This window comes from Polistes fuscatus, unplaced genomic scaffold (assembly GCF_010416935.1).
Source record: "Polistes fuscatus isolate 324 unplaced genomic scaffold, CU_Pfus_HIC Scaffold3, whole genome shotgun sequence".
Lineage (NCBI taxonomy): Eukaryota > Metazoa > Arthropoda > Insecta > Hymenoptera > Vespidae > Polistes > Polistes fuscatus.
Window position 1 is genome coordinate 3,222,309 of NW_025113107.1, and position 20,332 is coordinate 3,242,640.

Below are 20,332 nucleotides of genomic sequence, written 5' to 3' on the forward strand. Positions count from 1 at the left end.
AACAAAACGAAGAACGAAATTAAAACCATCAAAACGTGAGTTTTTATATTCAGAAAAGCTATTTTTCATTTTGTAAAATCGATGAAATTAAGATCATAAATTTTGATGGTAGATACATAAAAAAAAGTAAAAAATTCTTTTTCTTTTTCCTTTGTTAACTTATTCTACATTTTTTAGCAGAAATCGCGTAGAGCACGATCACCTAACCGGGTCAAATGCTATAATAAAAGATGTGACTTTGTTCTTATGATCTTTGTACCAAAGCAATCATCTTTTCACATTCTTGAGAGCGTTCGCTGCACGAAGAATTTGGGGTTTCCTTTAGCAAAGGATTATCACTAGGCTTCTAATGTAAGTATCATTACGTGCCACGATTGAATGTTTGTAAATCAATATATACATACATATACAAAACTATTTTCATTTATTTAACAAACATTTCATTTCTAAATAATTTCTCGTCTGTAATGAAAACTTACAAAAATGATAAAAATGTAAATTTTTGATAAAAATTATGAAAAAGTATCATCCTAAAATTAACTGCGCCAAAGATATTCAATTGTATTTTAATTTTATCTTGAAAATAATTAAATTTTTACAAATAGCCGCTATACGGGTCGTCCATACAAAAGCCTCGTATGAACGACAGACTGACCCATATAGGAGTCAAATGATATACATATAGGATATAGACGCCAAAGTATGCCGTAACAAAAAACTTAAATACATCCATATGTTAGTGTTTGTTGTATAATAATGTTGAAAGTAATATATTTGTAACATAATATATCATTTACAATTATACTATTTCTCATAATCACCAGCAGATGTATTATAGTTGGATATGTTTTGTTCTAGTTGTGAAAGTGATTGATATCAGACAAGTAAAATTGATGTCCTATAATTTACATAGATATGTACACATTTGTCATAAATATACAATAAAAGTGGAAACATATTTTCAAGTTTATTCTCCCTCTCCTTCCCCTCCCCCTCTTTCTCTCTCAAGAGAGAACATAAAAGAAAAACAAGAAGAGAAACGAGGTAATTTCGAAATGAAAGGAGTCATATTAGTGTGACGAAAACATTATGCGATCGTTATACCTGAGTAAAATAAGCTAACCCAAATTAATAAGAAAATTACAAGGTAAAAAATACAAAATAATTTTGTAAAATCTTTTGAAGAAGAAGAAAAAAAAGAAGTTTCTTTGTACTCTAATCGATTCTATGGAAAATAGTAGGAAAATAGTAGACGGACCCAAGTAATGTCGGCCATTATATCGATTTTCCTTTACCAGCTCGAACATTCTACCTCTTTCGTCGACGCATTTACCTTGCTAACTTAATAGAAAATTTTCGCCCCGACAGAATATTATCTTCCATGACTCGTTGTTCTCCGTACGATCTTTTTTATCGATTCCGTATTTTACTAATAAAAAAACAAAAAAGTGAAAGAAAAAGAAAGAAAATAAAGCCGATTCCTCGTTTCATTTCACGTTCGATCGATTCGAAGGGCGAGACCTATCCTTTTAATTTGTCCTTAGTCATTTACAGTTGATAAGTTTACCTAATACGATCGAACGTTCTTTTTCCTAGCTTAGTTTTTAATTAAAACATTAAAAGAATAGTAGAAAAATTTAATCGAGAAAGAAATTCATTACTTCAACGGATAAAATGTAGATTTTTCATCTTCTTTTACGTTTACAAAATTATTTGAAACTGTTTACAATCGAGAAACTATTATTATCAAACAGAAACGAATTAATTTTAAAAAATACGTGCAATATAAAAAAAGATTTAGGGATTCATTGCACACACGAGTGGTTCATCGAATATTTAATTCGATTTCATTTTCATTTAGTTTTCAAAACGATTTCCCTAAGAATCCAACTCTGTGATACAAAAAATTATCAAAAAAAAATTTTTAAATTAAAAAATTAAAAATACAGCAACTATTGAATCATAAAGACGAGATAAACGTATACGTCCGTACCCCAAGTTTTGATTTCAAAGAAAAGATAAAATATTTCACCGGTAACGAGCACTACGCGTGAGAAGGAAGCATTGTTAATCGTAGTCGCGATTCAGGAAGTTAGCTCTCTCGATGAAATATAATATAATTCTTAGACCTTATATATTCAAAGAAAAAAGAAAGAAAGAAATGCGTGATGTCGTTGTAAATAAAAACACGTACAAAGAATACTAAAAATCGAGTCGCTAAATTTAAATACAAAATAACCCAAAATTCACTTGATAATAACAAGCATTAATCATTTTCTCTTAACTGCCACAGTAGCTAAAAATGTTTAAATTTACACTATTGTTACAAAAAAAAAAATAAAAAATGTTGTATCTTAACAGTTTAAAATTTTCAAATTAAAATTAAGTTTGTTTACAATAAAAATAAATTACAATTGACTAATTAATGGGCAGGTACATCGAATACTATGAACCGAAATGATATAAAACAAACATGAAATAATTAAAAAATACTTACAATAAAAATAAAAATAGCAAATGTAGAAATCCATTGATAAATGCGTCATATTTCAAATCCTCTGTATTTTGCTTTAAACTCACTATTGTTAAAAACATAGCAGCAACAGAATCAGAAGCAAGAAAACGTTATCACGATTTAACAACGTTGAAAAATAATTTTCATCGACGATTACGATCGCGCATCGGCTTCATACTTTGACGCGAATTGTATATCAGGAAAACCGAGAGAAATAGTAGCGGAGTGGTGGTATCGCGCGCGATAACACCTGATTATGAACACGAAGTCAAAAGATAATGGATACCATTTTATAAAATATTGTTTAAATCATTTATTTTCTATATTTAAATACCAAACAATTCGTGATTATCTATAATTCTCGATTTTTCGAAATAATTTCTAAGTTTCACGTATGTATTTCATATATTTAAACAAAGTATTCGATATTCGATAGTATCGATTATATCGGTACGATCGTTCAAACTCAATATGGTCAATTTCCCGCCAAATTTAACATGTATATTTGATCATGTATATGTTTTATGTTACATGTTTGTGTATGTGTGTTTATACGATTTGAAGAATTGTTTTGTTTGTAATTGTTAAAGAGAACTGTAAATACGATGATTTCGGAAAATTTCTAGTTTAGAATCTACAAATGTTATTCTTTTCCGGTCGGATTTTAGCCAACGATTAAGACACGAATCCTAGATTAAGATATGAAATTAGCAAGTATGTAAGAAGATGAGCCGGTATAAAATAAGGTAGAGAAATAGAAAGGAAGGAAGAAGAGCACGATTACCTTTATATTCGCGCCCTAGCCTCGTTTGTGGTTTTACGGTATGCACTAAAAATAGCCAGCACCCATAAAACTGTTTGGTGAGAGAATCTCGAGAAGAACGAAAGAGAGAGTAAAAGAGAAAGACTAAAAGAGAAAGAGAGAGAAAAAAAAGAGAGAGAGAGAGAGAGAGAGGGAGAAAGAGAGAGAATATCCGGACGACGCGAGCGCGGTTTTAAGCAGTAACGCCCCGTAACCTCGATATTCGATCACCGTCCGAAACTTTTCTTATATTTACAACAAAAAAAGATCAAAAATGTAGAAAAACGAATAGAGAGAAAGACAGAACAGAATAATAATAATAATAATAAAATATAAATATAAATAGTCACCTATGTCCATAAAAGAAAAGAATAAAAATAAACATTTATTATTATTTAAAAATGAAAGCCATAAAAAAGGGGGGTAACATTAATAAAGTTGATGTTCAGGCTTCTCAAGAAATGACAAAAGAAAGAATATAAAATAGGCGCGAAATCCAAAGACAAGTTGGCTCCTAAGATCGGTTGGCAATCTTACTTAAAAACGATTAAGTTTCGACTAATTGCTTGAGAAATGTTAGGTGAACATTTCAATATACTCACTTTATTTGTCTCCAGGCTGACAGAAAAAAGCTCGTGTCCCATGCCGAAGTAGTAGTTGTTCATTTCGAATCGACGATCTGACCGTGCGCGGCACTTGGAAAATCGAACAACCGTCGCTTTGTCTTGTACATGTATAACCTCATCACCGTTTATTTTTAATCTCGTCTTCTTCCAGTTTAACCTTACGAACTTTTCTATTAACAAGTTGGAAAATATTGTACAACCGATTTTCACGACGAAAATCGTTCGATCGCGCGTGCCTGCGCTCGCACAAACGGCTCTTAGGAATCCATGACAGGTACGAGCCACGGGTATGGCCACGGACACGCATGCGCACTCATACTATTCATCCATGTTTTCTTTCTCACTCTCTCTCTCTCTCTCCCTCTTTTCTTCTTTCTTCCTAACGCCATCTCTCGCCACATCACATATTCAACTCGCTAATCGGTCAAAGATCGGTCAGTAAGTAGATGAGAAATTCAAACGAAAATTTTGTTTCAATAACAAAATAATGAAATATTGATAGTGATACGATAAATAAATATATATTAACGAAATATATTTTTTTAATATAACATTGAAAAGAAATGAATCTTTTGTTTGGGTTAAAACGATGAAAATGTGGCGAAATGATACGTTCGAAACTCTCTCTTTTCTTCTACTCATATTTGATTTAATAAAAGCAAATATAAAAATTCAACAATGATTATTATCCTTTTAAATTAAATTAAGAGTATTATTAGTGTATAAATAATATCAATGCATTGGCTAAATCTCTTACATTAAGTTTAAATGAAAGAAAGAAAGATTACACGGATTTTGTAATGTTTAATGAAATTCAATTGTGCATATTGTTTTAAATTTCTGTTTAGTTATTTTTTGTTATACTCAAAGATTAACGTATAACAGATATTTAAAATATTTTAATATGTCGTTCATGAAGACAAAGTATAGACATTTCTTTGGAGTATACACATATAATGTATGCATGTATATGTATATGTGTAAATATATATATATATATATATATATATATATATATATATTTTTTGTTATTTAATCACATGAGTAGAATTCAACATAGACATACGAAAGCGATCATTCGTATTTACGCTATTACCATCGATCCAAAAATGTATACTCACAATTTCATAAATTATGACAAACATATTTAATAATTTAACATTCATCAGAACGATCCTTACAATATATTATTACGTAAACGATCTACTGTAGCGGCAACTGTACAAGGGCAGTTTTTAACGATGATACCAAATTGATCATTATTTAATTAGATTTCTGGTCCCATCCCAACATGAAAGACCAGTATTAAACATTACTGATAATAGAGACCGCAAAATTTAATTTGTTTGCTATTTAATGACTCTACGAATTTGTAAAGTTCATAGTAATCATTTAACGTAATCTATAGTAAATGTTAAAGCATTTTAATTTATCGTTTAAAATATCAATGATAATTATGTGTATATACATATATGTATATATAATTTATCGAAATTCGGATAAATATTTTTATCCTATATATATATATATATGTATTTATGTATTTATGTATGTATGCGTGTACGTATATATAAATAAATCGATGATAAAACAATGACACAAAGGAATCGAATCCTTTAGTATCAAGATATTATTTCTCATCTATAAACTTGACTTTTTCTAAGTAATTTTTTAATGTTTTGGATCGTTGCATTGAAAAAATGCGTCGCAATTAAAATGATTTTTAAGAAAATTGTATATATATATATATGTATATCTGATTTGAGATTACTCATTTACACAATGCAAAGGACGAGACTTTACTAGCACCGTGTCTCATATAAGCCACTCCGACCTATGTATCTAACCCATTTAATAACATCATGATCAGAATAATTCAACTTCGATTCAAATACTTTCAGATAACGAACTTTAAAACCTGATGGTGCGAATGGTACCTCAAAGTTCATTGATATTGGCGGCCTTGTCCATTTCTTTTTCGTATCCGTTTCGAGCAAATCTATTTCTGCTGAAAGTTGCGTCTCCTTCATACCAGCCATTCGTTTAATCTTCCAAACAATAGCATTTTCAGATGCCTTATATTTCGCTTTTCCTTTCAAACAAATCAATTGTACTCCTGCAGTATTTAATGGCGTTGGTACGCGTACTTCTATTTTTTGTCCCAATAATGACGGCTTAAAATTTGATTTCAAAACAGCTTTAACTTCCATTTTCGTGCGACCTACTTCTCGAACCAATGGAATCACGCGGAACGGTAACGATATATCTTTCGTAGTACGATACCTGAAATAAAATTACATTAATAAAAAAAGATCCAAATTAAATCTTTTGTTATGCTATCTTAAAAAAGAAGATAAAAATGTATTTACCTCATCAATTCAAATTCACCATCGGGTGGTATAAAACTAATGGAATGTTCCGTTTCAAATTTACTTAGCTTGACGCACTGATGAAATTGGCAATCATCAATAACAACAACAGGTTTACCAGATCTAGCAGGATCATCGCCACCACCTCCTAAGCCTCCTCCACCTTTCATACCTTTAGCTTCCATAACAATTTTGTCATTGATACCAAATTTACATTCTGGCATGCCAGACAAGTATGACTTCATAACAACCTATGACAAAAATAAAAGAAAATATTAATAACATATATTAACTATAATTAATTAATATTAAATATTATAGATATCTGACCTTTCCTGCAACATGTGCACTAAGAACTTGGCCTTGCGGGCTCATCAAGAGATTCACATATTCCAATACATCCAAGAAAAGTTCATTGCGCCGGTATTTGATACCCTCTCGTCTCCATCCAATCTGTCCAGTAACTTGCGATGTTATTTGAGCTTGTTCTTCTTTCGTTGCTGACTTAACTCCTTGCTGAGTGATAAACGTCTTCAATACACCAGTATCGCAATTTTGGGGATAACCAAAATCTAAAATTTCTGAAAATTCCTTTTTTTATATAAAAATGATATAAATACCAATCGTATATAATAAAAAGAAATGAACCAACCATCGAGTAATTCATAAATCAAAACAAAATTGTTCTTAATATTTTCCTCTGATATTTTGCCAAAGTATGATTGCATGACATCGATGATCTTAAGAAGAAATTCAAATACCATAGCGGCATTGACATTTTGCTTAGTTACAGCAGCTAACCAAATATTAGCACGTTTAATATGAAAAAAGGATGTTCTAGCGATATTGGTCACAGGAGAGCGTACTTGCTGACGTGCATGAATGACATTGACACGAAATGCATCAACAGCATTTCGACCAATGTCATCACGGTATACTCTGGAAATGAGTACCTCTCCTTTGTGATTATAAACAAATAAACCCCCTATCATCTTGATGGAGGATATTCCACTTCTATAATTATGATAAACCTGCAAAGAAAAAGAAGAACAGAAGTCAAACCAACGTTTTTCATATTGTCACAAAAAAGAGATTAATTCAAACAATAAATGAACATTTATGTTGAAGATTATTGTTCCAAACCAAACTAAAAAAAAAAAAATACTTCATAAATGAGCATTAAATTCAAACACTTAAATAAATTACTGGTAATCATTGTGAAAAATGTACATAAAAATTAAAAAATTAAAAAGATATCGATGAAGACTAACGAATTAATAATTCTAACGTACGTTTTATATGTTTAAAATAATACAATAATCCTGGTAAATTGATAGATAACGCCCCATCGTCACTTTACGAGTGACATTTTCTACTATTGCATCTTCAAGGCGGTTGGTATTATCGATCGGAAAGGAATACTACTATTTCTACAGAAGACATCAAAATGATAAAATATTAAATGTTAAATATTAAATAAAAAGAAATCAATATATACGTACTTCTAGGTTAATATATTAGAAACTATTTCAACGTCACTTACTCATTGCTATATCATACGGCTAACATGGAAAGTAAAACTAATTTCGAACGAATCCGTAAGCTTTCGAGGAACGAGTACAGACCTATTGGTACCAATGCAAACTACTGACGAAAGCAACACCCACTTTTCGTTACTACGTTAGTCAAACTGATAATTCACATAAAATCTAATCTTTTTCTTATCTTATTTTAAAATATATAATTATTTTAAATAAATATATTATTATAATAATTTTGCATTTATTTCATCAATATTTATCTCCTTTTTTTTTAATTAAATGATATATTAAATTAACATAATTTACTATAGTTGATAATATGACTCAAAGGTAGTAGGATATACGTGCGTGATAGCCTCTTATCATATATATGAAATAAAGAACATATAAATGCTTATTTTTATTTTTAATCTCGAGCTTTTATAAAACACACACACACACAAACATTATCATATTTTATTTTATTATCAAAATAATAATAATTATTATTAAAAATTGTAAACTGAATATTTTTATTTTATACGTTTTTTAATAATAATGATTATCCATATTCTACCTTACATCTATAAAACTAAACAGGGTGATAAAAAATAATCTCTCATTATATTCACATAAATCATAACTGTAATACGAAGTAATAAAAAGTAAGTAATTAATATGTAATAAATAAGTAAGTAAGTAATATGAAATAATAAAAAAATATATAAGAACATTTTATTAGAATTACATCTAATCAAAATCTTCTTCCATTTTGTTAACATCGGTTGATTTATTCTTAATCTGTTCTTGACTATTATACATCTCTGCTACTTGCTGTGCAGTTGTAGCATCCTCGGTATTCTTATCATCACGCACACGTATAAATCGTGGAAATCGAACTGATATACCTTTTTCTGAATCAACCTAAAATAAAGTATAAAAATAATATAAAGATATTATTAAAATAAAGTACAGCACTTGAAATATAAGAAAGAAAAAGATCTTACGATTCCTATAGCAGCTCTATGAACAGGTGACAAAGAAAGATCAGCACATTTAATTTCCCAAACTTGAACAGGTTCAAACCAATGATCCGGCTCATGACTAGAATCAAAACGATAATACGACTTTGATTGCGTTATCAAGTGTTCTTTAAAAAATTGTGTATGCTTTTGTAGATCTTCTTCACTGAATCCAGTCCCAATCTGTAATATAAATTTATGTATATATAATAATTCTTTCTATTTTATTAATTTATAATACATATTAATTTAAGTATGAATAGCATACCTTACACAAACTCTGATACTCCTCATTTTCTTTATCATAACAAGCCAAAAGGAAACCTCCATAAGTCCCAGTTCTTTTCCCTTTTCCAATATATCCACCAATTACTACTAAATCTAACGTATCACCCATTCCATCTAAATAATCTTTCTTCAATTTCAACCAATTTCGAGAACGCTTAGCAATTTCGTACGTTGCTTCTTTTTCTAATGTTTTAATCATTAGTCCTTCACAATTTCCTACAAACAAATTTATATTCTATGTTTAAAAATATTTAATAATAAATTATTATTTGCAACCTTTTACGGATTCTTCCAAAAATTCTTGAACTTCTTCCATTTTCGACGTATCCAAACTTGTAGCAAATGTCCACTCTCCCTCTACTTCTGTGAAACATTCTTTTAAAAGTTGACGACGTTCTTGAAACGGCTTTTGAACGAGAGATTCGTCGTTCAAATATAATAAGTCGAACATAAATACACAGACTTGTACTTTGATATCCGCCTCGTTAGCATTCTATAAAAATTAAGTTAATAAAATTAATGTTTTATAACATACTGTATAATTATAGTCGATTAAAAAATATTACTTTGCGTTTACGTGTACTCAACACTTGGAATGGAAGAATTTGTTTGTTTTCGTTATCCCAAGCCACTGACTCACAGTCGAGAATACAATTCGTAACATTTTCTTTGCGTGTATTTTTGAAACGAGCGATAATATCAGGATACTTAGAAGTATTATTTTCTTGATTCCTACTATAAATACTAATTTCACCATTGTCTTTAAAATGAATCTAGAAATATATTTAAATTAATTCTCTCTCTATTTCAAATTCTAATTTTATATTAAATACAAAAACAAACCTGTGCTCTTTCACCGTCGTATTTCCACTCACACGTAAACTCCAAACCTTCGAATCGCGTCAAAACTTCTTGGATTCCCTTTGTGGGATGTGCTAGCATAGGTTTAATTGGTATTCCTGGTGTAATTTTACATTTTTCGGGTAGAGCTTGAACTCCTTCTTTTAGTAGCACTGGTACAATTAAATCATAATTAGGACATTCACTGAAAAAAATATAATATAATAGTTCAACAGATAAGAAAAATTGAAATATTAATATTTATTAAATAATAAACGTTAATAAAGAATTCATACCAGTAAGTAGTTTTTATTATAAGAGCAATTTCATCATATTTTTGTTTGAAACTATCACGTGACATACTTTTACTAACATCTAAAATTTCAAATGGATAATCTTGTTCAGGTGGTGTTTTAGTAGTCGCTAATGCTATTGCCTAAAATAAAATTTATTTTTTGTAAATAATCGTCATTACAACTTACATTCACTTTTATTGAGCATTGTTCACCTGCAAAAGAGATTGTTCTGCTAAACCCACTCGAAGTTTGCCAGCTAAAGATCTAATGAAGAATCTTGCTTCAGTCAAGCGACATGCAACAAAGAGACTCTGAATTTTATTCAATTTCTTTGAAAGAGACTGTAAGAAGAAAATAATTATTACATACATTTTCGATATAAAAGTTTAATATAAGTTATAATTTCACTTACAGAATGGCCTATCATTTGTGCAATTTCTTTCAAGCTTTTATATACATGAGATACTGTGAGTGGTGCTGGTTGGAATATGGTTCTCTGATTTGAACGACTTCCTTCCGCAACAATACCAATATCGCCAACAAATTGTACATCTGCTTTTAACTGAGCCAATGTTCGACCAGTACATTGCGCTATTGCTTTTAAAAGATTAGTTTCTGCCACTCCTAAAATAATACCTACTAGCAATTATAATTGTGTTAGTTCTTTACTTTTACAATTGTTATTAACATTATGTTGTCTTAAGTTTAATACCTTCATATGCAGGTGCTAACTGATTCAAACACAAATATATACTGGGTAATAAATCGTTTGGACTTAAAACTATGACAGAACGAAAGTAATTCGATAATATATCAATAATTTTTAATCTCGCACTTGTTTCTTCTATCAACTCCAAAGTTCTGGTCAATGCAATATATGGCACCCTAAATATAAAGTAGAAAGAAAAAATTTTAATTTTAATATTTATAAACCACACAATCGTATTTCATAAACATTAAAAATGAAGAAGTCTAGAAATTGACTTACATTTCATCCTTCTTCCAGCAAGCATCATTAATTGGATCATAATTAGTTGCACTTGGATCGTAAGAATCAACAGCTGATTTTTTGCTTTTCTCCGTATCAGGTTTTGAAGATTTATTTCCTTTTGGTGCTAAAATTATGAAAATATTAATTAATATAACTAATTAATATAACATAATATAACTATTATCTTATAAAACTATTTAAATACTAACCAAAGAAATTATGGGTTTCATTATCAGCTTTTTTAGAAGTTTTAGATTTCTTAACAATTTCTTTTTCATTTTCCGAACTACTTTCAAGAGTTTTTTTATCTGCCTTTTTAGTAATTATAAATTTGTTTACTTCTTTTTCATCTTCTAAATTACTTTCAGTATCAGATTTTTGCCCAGAAATATTTTTCTCTTCTTCATTATCGGTTTCTTTGGAACTATCTAATAACTAATATTTATTTTTTGTTAGTAATGGAGCAATAAGATAAAATGTATTTAATATAGTAATAATAATAATAATTTATATATCATATACTCACAGATTCATGATTTTCTTCATTACTTTTAGAATTATTCGACTGAAGCTCTGTTGAAACTTTGCTTTCTTTTTTCCCATTTTTCCCATTTTTCCCATTTTTCTCATTTTTCTCTACAGATTTTGCAGATTCTTCTATCGCAGTTGATTCTAACTCAAAACTCGTATCTACTGAAACCTTACTTTCTTGTTTTCTATTTTTCTCATTTTCCTTTGAAGAAGTTACAGTTTCCTCTATCATAGTTGATTCAGATTCAGAACTTGAATCTGAAGGCTGTTGTATTCTTTTAAACTTTTTAATAGCTTTCTTAGGCGTACAAGATCTCTTATTCTTTCTCTTTTCTTGTACTATTAAAATAATATAAAATGAAATAAGGCTCTACAATGGACATTATTTATTTCTAACACGTATGTGGTATAAGTAAGCGTAACTTACTTGATTTAGGAGTTGTATTAATTGTTTCTTCTGAATCCTCATTTTTTTTAGTCGACTTAGAAGATCTAAAACATATAAACAAATTTGTTTCTAACCTAGTACATAACCATGTATCAAATATATAAAAGTATGCGAAATAAACACAACTGTTATTGTACATCATAAAAAAGAAAGACTTACTTTTTGTTAATAGAACTTTTGTCACTTGGACTGTCCAGTCGTTTTCGTTTCCCTTTTCCATTTTCTTTTTCAGGATTTAAATTTTTCTTAGGAGTTAAATCTTTCTTAGATATTAAATCCTTTTCACGTTTGAGGCTAGTACTGATATACAAGCAATTAAAACTATTGTTTAAAATTATTTTATGCACTTGACGTTCAAATTTTAAACGTGCAAATAATAAAACAGGCAAAGGAAGTGCCTGTTTGTAAAATGATATTAATTTTAACATACTAATACGTTTGCATTACCTTGAATTATCTTCACTATCTTCAGTTTTTTGTACATCGGTTTTGGTAAAAAATGATCTGCAATAGAAATTATAAAAAGGAAAACTTTACAAATTATTGGAAATTAAATCAAATATTATTTTTTAATATTGATCCTTATTTATATTACGTTAAGCTCCGTTGTGTCATTTTCGCGCCTTATTTAACCGAAAACAATTAATACTAACGTGGCGCGGTTAAATTGCGACGTAATATTCAGATGCGCTACTGAAATCACGAAGCTTAGATAAATATTTAAGTTAGACTAATTAAATATATTTATTTATAGACGATAAACTCTTCATTTGCATAATTCTATTTATAAATAATATTTATATTCTCTCAATATTTTATTAGACAATTATATATATATATATATAGTATATATTACATCGTAAAATGATTGGTCTATTGTATTTTATGCTTTGATTGGAAGATGTGGAAACGCTGAAAACATTAGCCAATGAAAACTTTTTATGGCTTTAAATGTGAATAACACAGACCAACGATGAAAACACTTTTTTAATAATTTTAGCTAATTCCTACGTTATGTGGTGTGCTTATTCGGAAAATAATAATAAAAAAGTCGTATCACCCAACAATTTCTCAAATTTTAATATATTAAATAAATATAAATTATTTTTAAAAATAGATATATTATAGAGAAAGTAGGACCTGCCGAGATTGTGAGCTTTTCCTAGGCATTTCCCACAATGTCAGGCGTTTTTAGGCAACATAGGAAACAGAAGAATTGTTATTATATCTGGCAACAGCACAGACACACACCATACACAACATAGTATAGTATAGCGGCACGCAGGGTCTCAAAAACCCGCTCCATACTCGCTTTTATGTTAGGAGTTGTGTGCTTTGGGGGGGGGGGAAGTGATGTGTGCTGTTACCAGATAAGTCCGTAACAATTCTTCTGTTTCCTGCGTTGCCGAAAAACGCCTGGCATCGTGGGCAATACCTGAGAAAACCTCACAATCCCTGCAAGTCAGCGCAAAAAAGTTGGCATACGACCACCAGAACTAAGAAAAATGAAGATATACATTTACATGCTAGCTATTTGCTAATTCGAAATCCATATGTTTAAAAATTTTTTATTAATTATTTAATTAGTTATTGGTAATTAAATATTGGAAAATTTTATCCTCAGTAAAGCAACGTAGTTGGCCACAGCAGAAAAAAATGAATAAGTGCGCTAAAGTGCTAACAAAATGTTTATTTAAAATACATAACTTTTAACTTTATTAATTAATTATTTAATTAGTTATTAATTAAAAATCAAAAACGTCATGAAGAGGTTATATGTTACGCGCATGCGCAACCACAAATTCAAGATGCATGCGCACTTTGAAAAAAATAAAAGTAAAGTTGGTAAACCTGCAAGGGATATATTTAAAGTTGATTTCCAAAGGAACAACCACGGAGACTATACAAGGAACACGAACTCCATGTATACAAATGAGATATAAAAATAAGAGAGCGCCCGTGTTCTATTTCGTTTTTATATCAGACATACCCATCATATAGGTTAAAAGAAGTGTTCCTTTTTTTTTAATAAACATACTTATATGACTTCAAAAATATAGTTTTTAATTCTGTTTTAAAAAATAACTAAGAAAAGCTGTTATACCTTAGTTAATAATAGATTGCTTTTTATAATGGTTTCAAAAATGTTATAAGGTTAAATAAACACGTATATCATTGATAACTGATTGGTATAAATTTTGTTCTAAGCAATAATTGTCGCTAAATAAATTGTAAACAAATTCAATTCAAATATCATTTTGTTACTTTTTTTTATGATACAGTTCTGTTATTTTGAAGTAACAGTGGCCTATAAAAGACATTTCTGTATATTTAGCATAAAGCTTGTGTGTTCTGTCAAATGTCAGAGCAAGTTGAGGAATTTATTGCAGCGAACAATTTCTGACCATGTTTACCAGTTTTATTGCGGAAGAGTAGAATGATATAATTCGTAATCTAAAATATCTTTAAGTATTAATCAAAACTTTAAATATATCCCCTGTAGGTTTACCAAATTTACTTTTATTTTTTTCAAAGTGCACATGCACCTTGAATATGTGGTAGCGCATGCGCGTAACATATAACCTCTTCATGACGTTTTTGATTTTTAATTAATAACTAATCAAATAATTAATTAATAAAGTTAAAAGCTATGTATTTTAAATAAAATAGCTTTTTTATTTAATTCAAACAGCTAATCACTCAATACACAGGCACATGTATACAAAGCTTACATAAATATATATATCGCAAGGAGAATTATTATTTCATTCGTTTTTGTTTCAATAAATAATTCCTAAGTGCAATTTGTTTATCTTTGAAAGAACGTTTAACTTTTCCTGCGACTTTATGTTTGATCATTTGATAATTCTTCGTCTTTTTCTTTTCACGATTCGTTTTACTGCACAATGGATTTTGACGACCATCTTTATAACCAAATTTTTCTCTATCTTCTTGAGATTTCTAAAAGAAACAAAAAAAGAGTATAATATATTTTATATTTCTAGAAACATGAGTGACAATATACTATACATACCTTTACAGTTTCTAATCGTGCTTCCTTATCATGCCTACGCTTTTTATGAATATTTTCAATGTCACCAAGTTTGACTAATTCTCCTCGAATGTCATCGGATGAGTGTGGTCTTTTTGCACCTAATTTAGCAGGCATTACTTGTTGTTTTATTAATGCCATGTCAATTTTTTTAAAATCTTCGTCTGAGAGTAAACGTTCAACTGAAACTAAAGAGGCCTGTGCTTTTTTCTCCGCAGTTAATTCCTCTTTCTTTTGTACTTTAGCTTTTGCTTTCTTCTCCTCTTTGTGCTTTCTTCTCTTTAATTTTTTTTCTCTTCTTTCTCTTCTCAGTTTCAAACGCATAGCGCTATTAAGTTTATTTGTTTTTACATCTTCTTTGCATAATTTGTGCATTTTGTTGTTTTCATCACTAACTTCATTTTTATTATCTCCTCCGTTTTCTCCCTCCTCATTTTCTTCATCGTCGACATCATTTTCATCATCTATACTATTATCATTAGAAGACGCATCAGTTTCATCATCTGTAACCAAGTCTTCTTCGTTAGTTTCCTCGTTGCTGTGTTGAACATCGATCCATTGATCTTCATTCTGCAAAGAATAAAATTTTCTTAGGATAATCTAAACATAAATAATTAACATGATTGAAAATTCAATCTGGTAAATTAAAAATATAATTGCACATTAATTAACGTACCTCGCTATTTTCAGAATCAATTTCTAAGGTGTCATTAGAATCTTTATTAAGTAACACTTCTGCTCCTGGAATAAAATCAGTAGCAGCTACTTCTCCATATTTTAATGTATCTAACTTTATTGTAGCTTCAGTGGGGCGGCCTCTATATTTTTTGTGCAGTAAACTTGGCATTGCTTGTCTATAAACAGCAATTAAAGAAGCTGCTGCCATCATAACACTGCGTTCTCTATAATGTTTGTATTGAGCTAAATCTTTTAAAAGATCTGCATTCATGACCAATGGACATCGTGAACATATTTCACGAACTGCATTCAACCTACCAAAAATAAATATTTATATTAGAAATCACATCTACAAATTGCATATATATAAAACTATTATTATTAAATGATTTACCCAATGGCCATAACATCTCCAGAATTTCTTTCAGTTACGAAATTATTCACTAAAGTTTTAAGAACAGGTTCTAATACATCTGGAGGTACTAATTCATGACTGGCTTGCGCTACAAATTGTAGTAACTTTGTTACCTCTGTAATTTATAATAACAATTAAAAATATTCCTGCTACATAAATTTTAATTTTTTAATTGCTTTTTTATATTGAAATAATTACCTCTCTGATGGGGTTGCAAGAACCGTTGCAAATATGGATAAAAATTAAAAAGGAACAAATTGTGCAAACCAATAAGTCTGGAGATTACATCCAAAGTCATTAATTTAATTTCAAATCGATCATTGTTCTTTTCTAATTGTTTAAACAATTTTTCTGCGAATCCTTGTGGATCGTGAATTAGATGTAACGCAGAAAAATTATATTGCGGAGCTTTAGCTTTTTTCTTTTTAGATTTCTGAAATATTCATAGTAAAGTTAAAAATATATTAATTATAATTGAAAATTTCATTTTAAAAATGTTTTGCATGTCTTTACTCACAACTAATAATTGTTTGGCCTTCTTCAACATTTTTTCACGCTTCTTTGTTTTCTTATTAACTTTATTAGCCATCATAACTTCTTTAATATTTGGTTCATCATCACTGTCACTGCTGTCGCTATCATTTTCTTCGTCATTACCCATGAAAAATTTTAAACAGGTGACGACCACTTTAGTGATTTTGGAAAAGCAACCAGTAGCTATAATATTTACTGTTTTAGCATCATTCCATACATTTTTCCTATATAATTCTATCATAACGTCGGCAGACATTTTTGCAGCTTTTGCATTAGTATCTTTTAACATCGTAAATATAAAATTTTGTAAGACAGTGTTAACCTTGGCATTTTTATGTTTCGAATTAATATTCTTAATGTCAGTAATAATATGCGTTTGGAGAAATTGTCTCAAAGCTTTATCTTGGCTTCTTAAGAGTTCAAAAAATAAACTGAGAAGCATTATTGGCTCTAACAAATATTTGTTCCGCATCTGGATTAATGCCTTACAAAATGTCTAGAGAAAATTTGTATAAAATATAATAATTAAAAATTTGTCTTATATGAACATATGATTATAATAATAAATTAATATTTACCATACGCATATCATTGTCTAAAACAGTATTATGTTTTCTTAGAATATCTACAATCTCCTGAGGAAAAGTTTTTAACTCATCTGGGTAACAATGGGCAACCTAAATTAAAAAATTAAAAGTATGTAGATTTTGATAGAATATATAAATAAATATGCAAATATGTGTGTAAAGATATTAAACATTAAATTAGTATTGATATTGAAAGCTTGTCATTAACAAAAAATTATTTAAAATATATGTATATATATTTTGATGATATTTGTTTATTATATATTGAACATACAAAATTAATACAAAATTATGAGTAACTATTATAATACATTAAATGTGTATACCTTAAATGCTGTAAATACACATTACAATAATAATATAAATTAAATAATAAAAATCAAATTGTATGCATATATGAATTCAAAAACAATAAAAATATATAATAAGCAATGTATTAATTTCTAATAAAATAATATAAATGATAGAACTATCACACATGGCAATTTTTGAACATTTTAACAAATTATATTTGTGATATCAATGCGATTTGATATGAGTATTACTCAGGATCAAACAGATAATCTCTTAAATTAATTCCTACTGTTTTAGCAATAATCAATACGAAATTATGATTAACACAACATTTTAATTTTGGTTCATCTAAATTACTTTCATCAACAGATGCTAATAATCCAAGTTGATACATTGTAGGAATTTGTGCAAGCAAAATAGCATTAACATCGACTTTTTCATTGAGAATAGTACAAAATATAGCAAGCAATCTGGATATAAGAAAACTACGTGGGCCAGATTGCATATTCGTTGTTGTCTTTTTTCTCGATACTTTCTTTTTCTTTTTACTACTTAATTTCACGAAAATATGTTTATCTTCTTTAGGAGGATTGTACGATGCTAAATAAGCAGCTATCAAAATATATTTAGCATAAAATGGTAATTCAAAACTTAATGCCAATTTAGCAGTAGATTCTATTTCTTTAGATGCATTGCTATGCTGTACAAAATCTTCTGTCGAAACTCTAAGATATATAACTTCTAAATTAGATATTAATGTAGTCGAAATGTTTCGCCATAATCCTGAAACATCATCTTCCTTTATTAATCCAGATTTTATCGGTTCTATATATTTGTTAAAATTTATTTTGGCCATGTAACGAAGCTCGTTAAGATCTCTACAAAATCTATAGAACACGGAGAGAAAAAGATTTAAATAGTTTTTATAAATAGTGTCGCTATAATCTTTTGGCTTATATAATAACAAAATATTTAACATTTCTTCTCTGTTATACTGAGTGCAATAAATTTTGATCGGTTCAAACAAGCCGCCATGTGTGTAACATTTTTCCCATACCACATTGCTTATAAAAATTGTACAAACATTAATATTAGATAATTCTTTCAATCTTAAAAATACTGGGAAAAGACGACTGTCTGTATCTCGCATGTGCATGCACTTGTTGAAAACAATAATTATTGGACGATTATCATAACTTGAAATTAATTGAAGTTTTGTTATAAAAGTAACTATGTTATCGCACTTAACGTTTCCAATATTATTAGCAAGATCTGGATTAGATGTTAAATCTGGGATTAGATCGTTTAAAATATATTCAAATATATGTTTACAGTTTATGAATTCAATGCAATTAATAATACTAAAATTATATTGTAAATATTTAAGTAAATGGAAAATAACTAATAATTTTCCGGTAGCAACATGACCATATATAAAAATACTTTGCGGCATTGGTTCATCTTTTGTACCTATCAACGAATACAATTGTTTTATAATATCATCGCGACATTTTATTTTTTTAACGAGCTTTTCTAAACAAGGCTCCATTTTTTGTATATTATAAATATAAGAGATACTTGAAAAAATTTTATTTCTATTATATCTGAAAGAAAAATTATGAAAATATATGTACAGCGTTACGAACACGTTAAAGAATATTATTAATCACGCGTATGAAAAAATAAAATACAGTTAATATATTTTTTAGTGGTATATAATTACTCACTTGTGTCATAAATATGACTAATTCATCGAGCCTTTTATTGAACTCATTCGGAGATAAATTGAAGATATTCAAAGTAGTTTTGTAATGAAGATATTGCTGGAGAAACTAAAAGAACAAACAACTATTAATCATCTGATATATTACAATCACTCAATAAGAAAATAAACTACACAATTGCGATGAATATTTAAAAGAAAACTTACTTCTTCCTTATACGATTCAGGATCACGTTTGATAAGATTTTGCAACTGTGGAATATTATTTGGAAGTTGATTATTATGACGAACCATTTTTCCTCTTCATTTATAACAAAATTTATAATAAAATGTATTCAACAAAAAACTACACTTATTTATAGTATATTATTGTAATATAATATATAAATATTACTATATTATATCCTCTAATTTATAAAAACAAATGTATAAAATTAGAATCAATACTAAAAGAATTTGAAATCCAAAAATGATCGTAAAAGTCTGCACGTGTACTTAATGATCATGTAAAATAATTTTTATTCTCATGTACTAGTTTACTGTTTTTTCTCCCATCATAAAATATAACTAAAAGTATATAGAAACAATAGTTTTAGGCAGTTGGTATCAATGGAGATTATTTCCGAAATATTTTCGATACTTTTAAAAATATAAACTATTTATGAAATTATATTAAATTTATAATGTACACATGATTTATTTTATTTTATTTTTTTGTTTACAAATAATTACTAAAATTGTGAATATCAATTGAGATTTAAATGTTAGGGCATGCGTAGTGAGTTATCTACCATGATGCTT

General features: G+C 28.7%; 5 protein-coding genes across 15 annotated transcripts in view; all 5 read right to left on the bottom strand.

Moving 5' to 3' along the window:
• LOC122520287 (calmodulin-binding transcription activator 2) overlaps positions 1–5,439 on the bottom strand; it is a 56,161-nt gene extending 50,722 nt beyond the window's left edge. For 4 of the 6 annotated variants that reach the window (XM_043640394.1, XM_043640388.1, XM_043640393.1 and 1 more), the window contains exon 1: positions 3,920–5,439. The gene's annotated coding sequence lies outside the window, so the exon portion shown is untranslated. Of the gene's footprint in view, positions 1–3,299; positions 3,623–3,919 lie in introns of those variants that run through there. The other 2 variants (XM_043640389.1, XM_043640392.1) reach the window with 1 other exon arrangement.
• Positions 5,440–5,555: 116 nt separating this feature from the next.
• On the bottom strand, positions 5,556–7,966 carry LOC122520289 (AP-2 complex subunit mu). Of its 4 annotated transcripts, none has more exons than XM_043640398.1 (6): positions 7,856–7,966; positions 7,605–7,742; positions 6,965–7,343; positions 6,643–6,893; positions 6,313–6,563; positions 5,556–6,226 (listed from the first exon to the last, which is right to left on the bottom strand). In XM_043640398.1, the coding sequence occupies exons 3-6, from the start codon at positions 7,302–7,304 to the stop codon at positions 5,746–5,748; spliced, it is 1,323 nt and encodes a 440-aa protein (XP_043496333.1). In that variant the 5' UTR covers positions 7,305–7,343; positions 7,605–7,742; positions 7,856–7,966; the 3' UTR covers positions 5,556–5,745. The 4 variants fall into 4 exon arrangements, with proteins under 4 accessions (XP_043496333.1, XP_043496334.1, XP_043496332.1 ...); XM_043640399.1 differs by having other exon boundaries at positions 7,815–7,966; XM_043640397.1 differs by lacking the exon at positions 7,605–7,742.
• Positions 7,967–8,553: 587 nt separating this feature from the next.
• On the bottom strand, positions 8,554–13,037 carry LOC122520174 (DNA ligase 1). Of its 3 annotated transcripts, none has more exons than XM_043640188.1 (17): positions 12,844–13,037; positions 12,696–12,752; positions 12,408–12,548; positions 12,228–12,292; positions 11,796–12,139; positions 11,479–11,704; positions 11,267–11,393; positions 10,991–11,163; positions 10,691–10,902; positions 10,491–10,619; positions 10,279–10,418; positions 9,986–10,187; positions 9,709–9,915; positions 9,419–9,635; positions 9,123–9,358; positions 8,840–9,037; positions 8,554–8,756 (listed from the first exon to the last, which is right to left on the bottom strand). In XM_043640188.1, the coding sequence occupies exons 1-17, from the start codon at positions 12,861–12,863 to the stop codon at positions 8,583–8,585; spliced, it is 2,868 nt and encodes a 955-aa protein (XP_043496123.1). In that variant the 5' UTR covers positions 12,864–13,037; the 3' UTR covers positions 8,554–8,582. The 3 variants fall into 3 exon arrangements, with proteins under 3 accessions (XP_043496123.1, XP_043496122.1, XP_043496121.1); XM_043640187.1 differs by having other exon boundaries at positions 10,691–10,914; XM_043640186.1 differs by having other exon boundaries at positions 10,691–10,917.
• A 1,866-nt stretch (positions 13,038–14,903) lies between these two features.
• LOC122520176 (protein SDA1 homolog) lies at positions 14,904–20,071 on the bottom strand. Its single transcript, XM_043640189.1, has 9 exons — positions 19,739–20,071; positions 19,536–19,640; positions 17,506–17,604; positions 16,911–17,423; positions 16,592–16,826; positions 16,373–16,508; positions 15,977–16,292; positions 15,283–15,870; positions 14,904–15,209 (listed from the first exon to the last, which is right to left on the bottom strand). The coding sequence occupies exons 1-9, from the start codon at positions 19,823–19,825 to the stop codon at positions 15,009–15,011; spliced, it is 2,280 nt and encodes a 759-aa protein (XP_043496124.1). The 5' UTR covers positions 19,826–20,071; the 3' UTR covers positions 14,904–15,008.
• LOC122520177 (origin recognition complex subunit 5) lies at positions 17,909–19,367 on the bottom strand. Its single transcript, XM_043640190.1, has one exon. The coding sequence runs from the start codon at positions 19,355–19,357 to the stop codon at positions 18,056–18,058; it is 1,302 nt and encodes a 433-aa protein (XP_043496125.1). The 5' UTR covers positions 19,358–19,367; the 3' UTR covers positions 17,909–18,055.
• Positions 20,072–20,332: the final 261 nt, after the last annotated feature.

What these genes read in the sequence shown, in the direction of transcription:
- LOC122520174 (XM_043640186.1), bottom strand. Translation starts at nt 12,863, where the DNA reads ATGACACAACGGAGCTTAAC. An exon ending in AAAAGTTCTATTAACAAAAA is followed by an intron (nt 12,293 to 12,407) that starts GTAAGTCTTTCT and finishes TATATGTTTTAG; the next exon opens with ATCTTCTAAGTCGACTAAAA. An exon ending in CAGAACAATCTCTTTTGCAG is followed by an intron (nt 10,419 to 10,490) that starts GTGAACAATGCT and finishes ATTTTATTTTAG; the next exon opens with GCAATAGCATTAGCGACTAC.
- LOC122520289 (XM_043640397.1), bottom strand. Translation starts at nt 7,304, where the DNA reads ATGATAGGGGGTTTATTTGTTTATAATCACAAAGGAGAGGTACTCATT. An exon ending in GATTTATGAATTACTCGATG is followed by an intron (nt 6,894 to 6,964) that starts GTTGGTTCATTT and finishes AGGAATTTTCAG; the next exon opens with AAATTTTAGATTTTGGTTAT. An exon ending in GGTGAATTTGAATTGATGAG is followed by an intron (nt 6,227 to 6,312) that starts GTAAATACATTT and finishes ATTTTATTTCAG; the next exon opens with GTATCGTACTACGAAAGATA.
- LOC122520177 (XM_043640190.1), bottom strand. Translation starts at nt 19,357, where the DNA reads ATGGAGCCTTGTTTAGAAAAGCTCGTTAAAAAAATAAAATGTCGCGAT.
- LOC122520176 (XM_043640189.1), bottom strand. Translation starts at nt 19,825, where the DNA reads ATGGTTCGTCATAATAATCAACTTCCAAATAATATTCCACAGTTGCAA. An exon ending in AGGCCAAACAATTATTAGTT is followed by an intron (nt 16,827 to 16,910) that starts GTGAGTAAAGAC and finishes TGAATATTTCAG; the next exon opens with AAATCTAAAAAGAAAAAAGC. An exon ending in CTTGCAACCCCATCAGAGAG is followed by an intron (nt 16,509 to 16,591) that starts GTAATTATTTCA and finishes TATAAATTACAG; the next exon opens with AGGTAACAAAGTTACTACAA.